General features: G+C 58.6%; 1 protein-coding gene across 2 annotated transcripts in view; it reads right to left on the bottom strand.

Annotated features, from left to right (window-relative positions):
- Positions 1-2,973: 2,973 nt before the first annotated feature.
- ercc3 (excision repair cross-complementation group 3) overlaps positions 2,974-9,341 on the bottom strand; it is a 69,055-nt gene continuing 62,687 nt past the window's right edge. For both annotated transcript variants that reach the window (XM_070875162.1, XM_070875163.1), the window contains 3 exons: positions 8,406-8,524; positions 7,441-7,590; positions 2,974-3,304 (listed from right to left, as the gene is read on the bottom strand). In XM_070875162.1, the coding sequence (XP_070731263.1) occupies positions 3,179-3,304; positions 7,441-7,590; positions 8,406-8,524 (395 nt within the window). In that variant the 3' untranslated portion in view covers positions 2,974-3,178. The remainder of the gene's footprint in view (positions 3,305-7,440; positions 7,591-8,405; positions 8,525-9,341) is intronic.

Below are 9,341 nucleotides of genomic sequence, written 5' to 3'. Positions count from 1 at the left end.
AGATGGAGTATATAATGTGGGAAAATGTGAGGTTATCCACTTTGGCAGAAATAATAGAAAAGCAAATTATAATTTAAATGGTGAAAGATTGCAAAATGCTGCAGCACAGATGGACCTGTGGGTCCTTGTGCATGAAACACAAAAAGTTAGTATGCAGGTACAGCAAGTGATCAGGAAGGCCAATGGAATGTTGGCCTTTATTGCAAGGGGGATAGAGTATAAAAGCAGAGAAGTCCTGCTACAACTGTACAGGGTATTGGTGAGGCCACACCTGGAGTACTGCGTGTAGTTTTGGTCTCCGTATTTAAGGAAGGATATACTTGCATTGGAGGCTGTTCAGAGAAGGTTCACTCCGGAGATGAGGGGGTTTGACTTACGAAGATAGGTTGAGCCTGTACTTATTGGAGTTCAGAAGAATGAGAGGTGATCTTATCGAAACATATAAGATAATGAGGGGGCTCGACAAGGTGGATGCAGAGAGGATGTTTCCCATCATAGGGGAGTCTAGAACGAGGGGGCAGAGTTTCAGAACAAGAGGTCATCCATTTAAAACTGAGATGAGGAGAAATTTCTTCTCAGAGGGTTGTAAATCTTTGGAATTCTCTGCCCCAGAGAGCTGTGGAGGCTGGGTCTTTGAAAATATTTAAGGCAAAGCTCGACAGAATTTTGAGCGATCAGGGAATAAAGGGTTATGTGAGCGGTCAGGGAAGTGGAGCTGAGTCCATGAGAATGGCGGAGCAGGCTCGAGGGGCCAAATGGCCGATTTCTGGTATTCAATTCTGGGTACTCCATAGAATGGCCTTGGAGAGGGACTGCAGCGTAGGTTTACTAGAATGATCCAGGGGTTAAGTTATGAGGAGAGATTACACACTGGGGTTGCATTCCCTGGAATTTATAGACGGTTAAGGGGTGATTTGATTGAGGTTTGTAGGATTTTGAAAGGAATAGGGCCGATATAAACATTTTCCACTGATTGATAGAAACATAGAAAATAGGTGCAGGAGTAGGCCATTCGGCCCTTCGATCCTGCACCACCATTCAATATGATCATAGCTGATCATTCACCTCAAGTACCCCATTCCTGCTTTCTCTCCCTACCCCTTGATCCCTTTAGCCGTAAGGGCCATATCTAACTCCCTCTTGAATATATCCAATGAACTGGCATCAACAACTCTCTGCGGCAGGGAATTCCACAGGTTAACAACTCTCTGAGTGAAGAAGTTTCTCCTCATCTCAGTCCTAAATGGCTTATCCCTTATCCTAAGACTGTGACCCCTGATTCTGGACTTCCCCAACATCGGGAACATTCTTCCCACATCTAACCTGTCCAGTCCCTTCAGAATTTTATATTAGATCTCCTCTCATCCTTCTAAACTCCAGTGAATACAGGCTCAGTCGATCCAGTCTCTCCTCATATGTCAGTCCTGCCATTCCGGGAATCGTGGAAGGAGTCTAGGACGAGGGAACATAACCTTAAAATCGCAGAGGTCACTCAGACTTTGTGGAAATCACACCCAAGAAGAGCAGTGGATGCTACCGCATTTAATCATTTAAAATCTGAGATAAGTAGTTTTTTTGCTAGACAAGGGTGCAAAAGGAAATGGAGCCAAGGCAGGTAGATATATGGAGTTAGGATACAGACCAGCCATAATCTCACTGAATGCGGAACAGGCTGGAGGGGCTGAATGTCCTCCTCCTCTTCAGGCCAACATCCCCAACATTGAAGCACTGACCACACTCGACCAGCTCCGCTGGGCAGGCCACATCGCCTCATGCCTGACACGAGACTCCGAAAGCAAGCGCTCTACTCTGAACTCCTTCATGGCAAGTGAGCCAAAGGTGGGCAGAGGAAACGTTACAAGGACACCCTCAAAGCCTCCCTGATAAAGTGCAACATCCCCACCGACACCTGGGAGTCCCTGGCCAAAGACCACCCGAAGTGGAGGAAGTACATCCGGGAGGGCGCTGAGCACCTCGAGTCTCATCGCCGAGAGCATGCAGAAATCAAGCGCAGGCAGCGGAAGGAGCGTGCGGCAAACCAGGCTCCCCACCCCCTTTTCCTCCATGGACTGTCCCACCTGTGACAGGGAGTGTAATTCCCTTATTGGACAGTCAGCTGAGAACTCACTTTTAGAGTGGAAGCAAGTCTTCCTCGATTCCAAGAGACTGCTTATGATGATAATCAAGGCTCTTTCTCAGTCATTGTTCCAGACATCTTGGTCCCCATCACTGTCTCAACCTTCAAACACTCCCAGGGCAGGTACAGCATGGGGTTAGATACAGAGTAAAGCTCCCTTTACACTGTCCCATCATACACTCCCAGGGCAGGTACAGCACGGGGTTAGATACAGAGTAAAGCTCCCTCTGCACTGTCCCATCAAACACTCCCAGGGCAGGTACAGGGGGTTAGATACAGAGTAAAGCTCCCTCTACACTGTCCCATCAAACACTCCCAGGGCAGGTACAGCACGGGGTTAGATACAGAGTAAAGCTCCCTCTGCACTGTCCCGTCAGTGTGCTTCCTATCGCACCAGTGACACTTCCTGTCTTTTCTCATACCGATGATCTCTCCGTCCAGTAACACGCAGGAGTTAGGTTTGAGGATAGGATTGCGAGACGAATGCAGAGAAGTCGATGCTCCTCTGAATATCGAGCAGTGGTGTCACATGGTACAACTTACCTGGTCCTTCCGGTTCACAGTGCAGCCGGCAACGCGTGCACATCAGCCTGTAGTGATGGGCGGTTCAGTCTGCACAGCCGCTGGTTCCCCTTCAGTGGGCAGGATTACACAGCGCTGCGTGTCCCAGTGAGAGTGCACTGACAACACCTGGATCCTGGTGAGCGGGAAGCGATGGGCACGGTGTGCCGGGACCGACCGGAGAAACCACACGAAGTGCCGGGAGGGGCGGGCACAGCGAACACATTGCTCAGATCAGCCGAGACAGAGTCCGATAAAAAAAAATCAAACGAACCGACATTTAGAAAAAAATATTTAATTATTCCAACAACTCTCCAACCGAGAGCCAGCATAATAAAACACCCAAAGATCACTCGGTGCGTTTGCTTTTCAACATGAAACAGCGGGCAGTCGTGTTGCTGCCGGTACTCGGGACACGGGCCGCCAGTCTGCCTGGATACTCCCCGCAGGATGGAATTGCCTGGCCCCATTCCCCCTCTCTCATTTCCTGAAGCGTTTGAAGAGCGGGTGGATGTTCTTGCCGAAGCTCTTGCTGCGATGATACTCCAGGTAAACAGCGTCATCGGCCCCCGACATCGAGCTCATCGTCCCGAAACGCCGAGACACCTGAAAGGAGAGGGAGACGATGTAACGCCACACTGGTGGTGCAGACAGAGCAGGCGGGCTGTCACAGCTCCATTGGTGGCTCCTCTGATCACTTGTCAACCCGTGACTCGGATGTTGCACATTCACTCGCCTTGGAAGGTCGTGGTTTCGAGTTCCACTCCACAGCCTAGGGCACATAATTCAGGCGGACACTTGCGGTGCACTGAGGGAGCGCTGCACTGTCGGAGGGGCAGTACTGAGGGAGCGCCGCACTGTCGGAGGGGCAGTACTGAGGGAGCGCCGCACTGTCGGAGGGGCAGTACTGAGGGAGCGCTGCACTGTCGGAGGGGCAGTACTGAGGGAGTGCCGCACTGTCGGAGGGGCAGTACTGAGGGAGCGCTGCACTGTCGGAGACGTGGTACTGAGGGAGTGCTGCACTGTCGGAGGGGCGGTACTGAGGGAGCGCTGCACTGTCGGAGGGGCGGTACTGAGGGAGCGCCACACTGTCGGAGGGGCAGTACTGAGGGAGCGCCACACTGTCGGAGGGGCAGTACTGAGGGAGCGCTGCACTGTCGGAGACGTGGTACTGAGGGAGTGCTGCACTGTCGGAGGGGCGGTACTGAGGGAGCGCTGCACTGTCGGAGGGGCAGTACTGAGGGAGCGCCACACTGTCGGAGGGGCAGTACTGAGGGAGCGCCGCACTGTCGGAGGGGCGGTACTGAGGGAGCGCTGCACTGTCGGAGGGGCGGTACTGAGGGAGCGCTGCACTGTCGGAGACGTGGTACTGAGGGAGTGCTGCACTGTCGGAGGGGCGGTACTGAGGGAGCGCTGCACTGTCGGAGGGGCGGTACTGAGGGAGCGCCACACTGTCGGAGGGGCAGTACTGAGGGAGCGCCACACTGTCGGAGGGGCAGTACTGAGGGAGCGCTGCACTGTCGGAGACGTGGTACTGAGGGAGTGCTGCACTGTCGGAGGGGCGGTACTGAGGGAGCGCTGCACTGTCGGAGGGGCAGTACTGAGGGAGCGCCACACTGTCGGAGGGGCAGTACTGAGGGAGCGCCGCACTGTCGGAGGGGCAGTACTGAGGGAGTGCTGCACTGTCGGAGGGGTGTACTGAGGGAGCGCCGCACTGTCGGAGGCGTGGTACTGAGGGAGTGCTGCACTGTTGGAGGTGTGGTACTGAGGGAGTGCTGCACTGTCGGAGGGGCAGTACTGAGGGAGCACTGCACTGTCGGAGGTGCGGTACTGAGGGACTCCGCACTGTCGGCGGGGCGGTACTGAGGGAGCGCCGCACTGTCGGAGGGGCAGTACTGAGGGACTCCACACTGTCGGAGGGGCAGTACTGAGGGAGAGCCGCACTGTCGGAGGGGCAGCACTGAGAGAGCGCTGCACTGTCGGAGGGGCAGTACTGAGGGACTCCGCACTGTCGGAGGGGCGGTACTGAGGGAGCGCTGCACTGTCGGAGGGGCAGTACTGAGGGACTCCGCACTGTCGGAGGGGCGGTACTGAGGGAGCGCTGCACTGTTGGAGGTTCAGTACTGAGGGAGTACCGCACTGTCGGAGAGGCGGTACTGAGGGAGCGCCGCACTGTCGGAGGGGCAGTACTGAGGGACTCCACAATGTCGGAGGGGCAGTACTGAGGGAGCACTGCACTGTCGGAGAGGCGGTACTGAGGGACTCCGCACTGTCGGAGGGGCAGTACTGAGGGACTCCACAATGTCGGAGGGGCAGTACTGAGGGACGCCGCAATGTCGGAGGGGCAGTACTGAGGGAGTGCTGCACTGTCAGAGGGGCTGCACTGAGGGAGCGCCGCACTGTCGGAGTGGCAGTACTGAGGGAGCGCCGCACTGTCGGAGGGGCACTACTGAGGGAGTGCCGCACTGTCGGAGGGGCAGTACTGAGGGAGCTCCGCACTGTCGGAGGGGCAGTACTGAGGGAGCTCCGCACTGTCGGAGGGGCAGTACTGAGGGAGCGCAGTACGGTCGGAGGGGCAGTACTGAGGGAGTGCTGCACTGTCGGAGGGGCAGTGCTGAGGGAGCGCCGCACTGTCGGAGGGGCGGTACTGAGGGAGTGCCGCACTGTCGGAGGGGCGGTACTGAGGGAGCGCAGCACTGTCGGAGGGGCGGTACTGAGGGAGCGCCGCACTGTCGGAGGGGCAGTACTGAGGGAGCGCCGCACTGTCGGAGGGGCGGTACTGAGGGAGCGCCGCACTGTCGGAGGGGCAGTACTGAGGGAGCGCTGTATGGTCGGAGGAGCGATACTAAGGGAGCGCCGCACTGTCGGAGGGGCGGTACTGAGGGAGCGCCGCACTGTCGGAGGGGCAGTACTGAGGGAGCGCAGTACGGTCGGAGGGGCAGCACTGAGGGAGCGCCGTACGGTCGGAGGGGCAGTACTGAGGGAGCGCTGTACGGTCAGAGGGGCAGTACTGAGGGAGCGCTGTACGGTCAGAGGGGCAGTACTGAGGGAGCGCTGCACTGTCGGAGGGGCAGTACTGAGGGAGCACCGTACGGTCGGAGGGGCAGTACTGAGGGAGCACTGTACGGTCGGAGGGGCAGTACTGAGGGAGCACTGCACTGTCGGAGGGGCAGTACTGAGGGAGCACCGTACGGTCGGAGGGGCAGTACTGAGGGAGCACTGTACGGTCGGAGGGGCAGTACTGAGGGAGCGCTGTACGGTCGGAGGGGCAGTACTGAGGGATCGCTGTACGGTCGGAGGGGCAGTACTGAGGGATCGCTGTACGGTCGGAGGGGCAGTACTGAGGGAGCACTGCACTGTCGGAGGGGCAGTACTGAGGGAGCACTGCACTGTCGGAGGGGCAGTACTGAGGGAGCACTGTACGGTCGGAGGGGCAGTACTGAGGGATCGCTGTACGGTCGGAGGGGCAGTACTGAGGGATCGCTGTACGGTCGGAGGGGCAGTACTGAGGGATCGCCGTATGGTCGGAGGGGCAGTACTGAGGGAGCACTGTACGGTCGGAGGGGCAGTACTGAGGGAGCACTGTACGGTCGGAGGGGCAGTACTGAGGGATCGCTGTACGGTCGGAGGGGCAGTACTGAGGGATCGCTGTACGGTCGGAGGGGCAGTACTGAGGGAGCACTGTACGGTCGGAGGGGCAGTACTGAGGGATCGCTGTACGGTCGGAGGGGCAGTACTGACAGAGCACTGTATGGTCGGAGGGGCAGTACTGAGGGAGCGCTGTACGGTCGGAGGGGCAGTACTGACAGAGCACTGTACGGTCAGAGGGGCAGTACTGAGGGAGCGCTGTACGGTCAGAGGGGCAGTACTGAGGGAGCGCTGTACGGTCGGAGGGGCAGTACTGACAGAGCACTGTATGGTCGGAGGGGCAGTACTGAGGGAGCGCTGTATGGTCGGAGGAGCGGTACTGAGGGAGCGCTGTACGGTCGGAGGGGCAGTACTGAGGGAGCGCAGCACTGTCGGAGGGGCGGTACTGAGGGAGCGCCGCACTGTCGGAGGGGCGGTACTGAGGGAGCGCTGTATGGTCGGAGGAGCGATACTAAGGGAGCGCCGCACTGTCGGAGGGGCAGTACTGAGGGAGTGCTGCACTGTCAGAGGGGCAGTACTGAGGGAGCACCGTACGGTCGGAGGGGCAGTACTGAGGGAGCACTGTACGGTCGGAGGGGCAGTACTGAGGGATCGCTGTATGGTCGGAGGGGCAGTACTGAGGGAGCACTGTATGGTCAGAGGGGCAGTACTGAGGGAGCACTGTACGGTCAGAGGGGCAATACTGAAGGGAGCACTGTACGGTCGGAGGGGTAGTACTGAGGGATCGCTGTACGGTCGGAGGGGCAGTACTGAGGGATCGCTGTACGGTCGGAGGGGCAGTACTGACAGAGCACTGTACGGTCGGAGGGGCAGTACTGAGGGATCGCTGTACGGTCGGAGGGGCAGTACTGAGGGAGCGCTGTATGGTCGGAGGAGCGGTACTGAGGGAGCGCTGCACTTCTGTTCCACACTTGCAGCAGCAGGGTTGGTGAATCAAGCCTTAGGCTGCGGGAGTTCTCGCAGAATACTCAGTATACCCGCTGAGAGGTGTAAATGCCCCGGTTACAGTGATCTTCAGCTACACCTGGTTTTAATGCAGATTCCTGGACCCCTGCCCCCTTCGACAGCTCAGGAATCTGACTGGATTGTCTCACCTGTCCCATCTTGCCGAATTCCCCGAGCACCACCTCCTCCTCCGCATCGAGGTCCGAGGCTGCTAGAACCTTCTGCAGCAGCTGCTGCTGATCGTCCTTGGTCCCGAAGGCCAAATCCTCCTCGTCCAACCCAGCCAGCTTTGTAATCACCTGGAGGGGAGAATCGGCAGTCTTCATTCATCGCCTCAGTGAGGCAGCAACTAGGGGGCATCAGTTAAAGGTCACCACCGAATGGGCAACGAGGCACTGGGACCAATCCCGGGGCAGGGGGCCGAGACAGACACAAAGCCTGTTTCAGGGGCCAGGTGTTGGGGGTCATCGAAGCCCAGAAATGGCGAGATATGTACCGCCATTTCCAGGCCACAAGTGTCGACGCTAAGCCCTGCCATTTTGCACCAATTGCTTCTCTGAAGGTTTCTGTCTGCTGCTCGTGTTCGAGGTGACGGCACAGAGCCCCATCGGGGCAGGTGATGCGATCTGAGGCTGCAGTATCGCCCTGGATTAGCACAGCCTGCCCTGTGGGCCATCATCGCCAACAGCCGGAACTCAACGGGGAGGGGAACCACTAACGGTGGTCCACGAACCGCTTTCAATCCTCGGTTTCAGAGAACGGAGACAAACCTGACCCTAACTTCGACCCCTGACTCGATCCTGACCCCTACTCTGACCTTAGACCATGACCTCGACCCCCGATTGTGACCTTAGACCGTGACCTCGACCCCCGACTGTGACCTTAGATTGTGACCTCGACCCCCGACTGTGACCTTAGATTGTGACCTCGACCCCCGACTGTGACCTTAGACCGTGACCTCAACCCCGATCGTGATCCCGGACTCCGAACCCCGACCGTGACCCGCCCCCACAACTGTGACCCCCGACCACCCGACTGTGACCTTTGATCATGACCTCGACCCCTGACCGTGGCCCAAGACTGTGAACACCCGACCGCTCTGTTCTGAACCCACCTTGAAGCTGTAGCCCTGGTCGACCAAGAACCTTTGCCTTTTTGCAGAGTAGGCCATCTCCTGCGTATCCTGAGACACCAAGGAGTAGAAGAAGGCGTTGTATTCCTCAGCAACCATCCCTGTGAAAGGGGACAAGATCCAGGACACATGTGCACGAGAATCACAGACAGCGCAAAGCAAAGGCAGATGGTTTCCATGGCCCTGCAGTTTATACGGTGAATCCAACACCGAGACCTGCAGCTCATTCACAATCCGTTCCAACCAGCGTTACGGTGACAACCGGAAATGCAAATAAATACCGCAGCGATAGTGCGTGGAGAAAGAACACCCTCGCCGAATAAAGCTGCTGACAGAGAGTACACCGCACCCCCCCCCCCCAACTCCATCTCCCCCTCACCCCCCCCCCCAACTCCATCTCCCCCTCACCCTCCCCACACACAGCCCCCCAACTCCACCTCCCCCTCCCCCCACACACACACACCCCCTCCCCCCACACACACCCCACCACCCCCCACACCCCATCCCCCCCCCCACACACCCCCTCCCCCCCCCACACACACCCCCTCCCCCCCCACACACACACACCCCCTCCCCACCCACACACACACACCCCCTCCCCCCACACACACCCCACCACCCCCCACACACCCCATCCCCCCCCCCCACACACCCCCTCCCCCCCCACACACACCCCCTCCCCCCCCCACACACACCCTCCCCCCACACACACCCCACCACCCCCCACACACCCCACCCCCCCCCCCACACACCCCCTCCCCCCACACACACCCCCTCCCCCCCACACACACACACCCCCTCCCCCCCCACACACACCCCCCCACACACACCCCCCCACACACACACACCCCCTCCCCCCCCACACACACCCCCCCACACACACCCCCCCACACACACACACCCCCTCCCCCCCCACAC

Source organism: Pristiophorus japonicus, chromosome 3, assembly GCF_044704955.1.
Source record: "Pristiophorus japonicus isolate sPriJap1 chromosome 3, sPriJap1.hap1, whole genome shotgun sequence".
NCBI classification, from domain to species: Eukaryota; Metazoa; Chordata; class Chondrichthyes; family Pristiophoridae; genus Pristiophorus; species Pristiophorus japonicus.
Note: the sequence above shows the minus strand (reverse complement) of the source record. Positions and strands in the feature narration are given on the sequence as shown.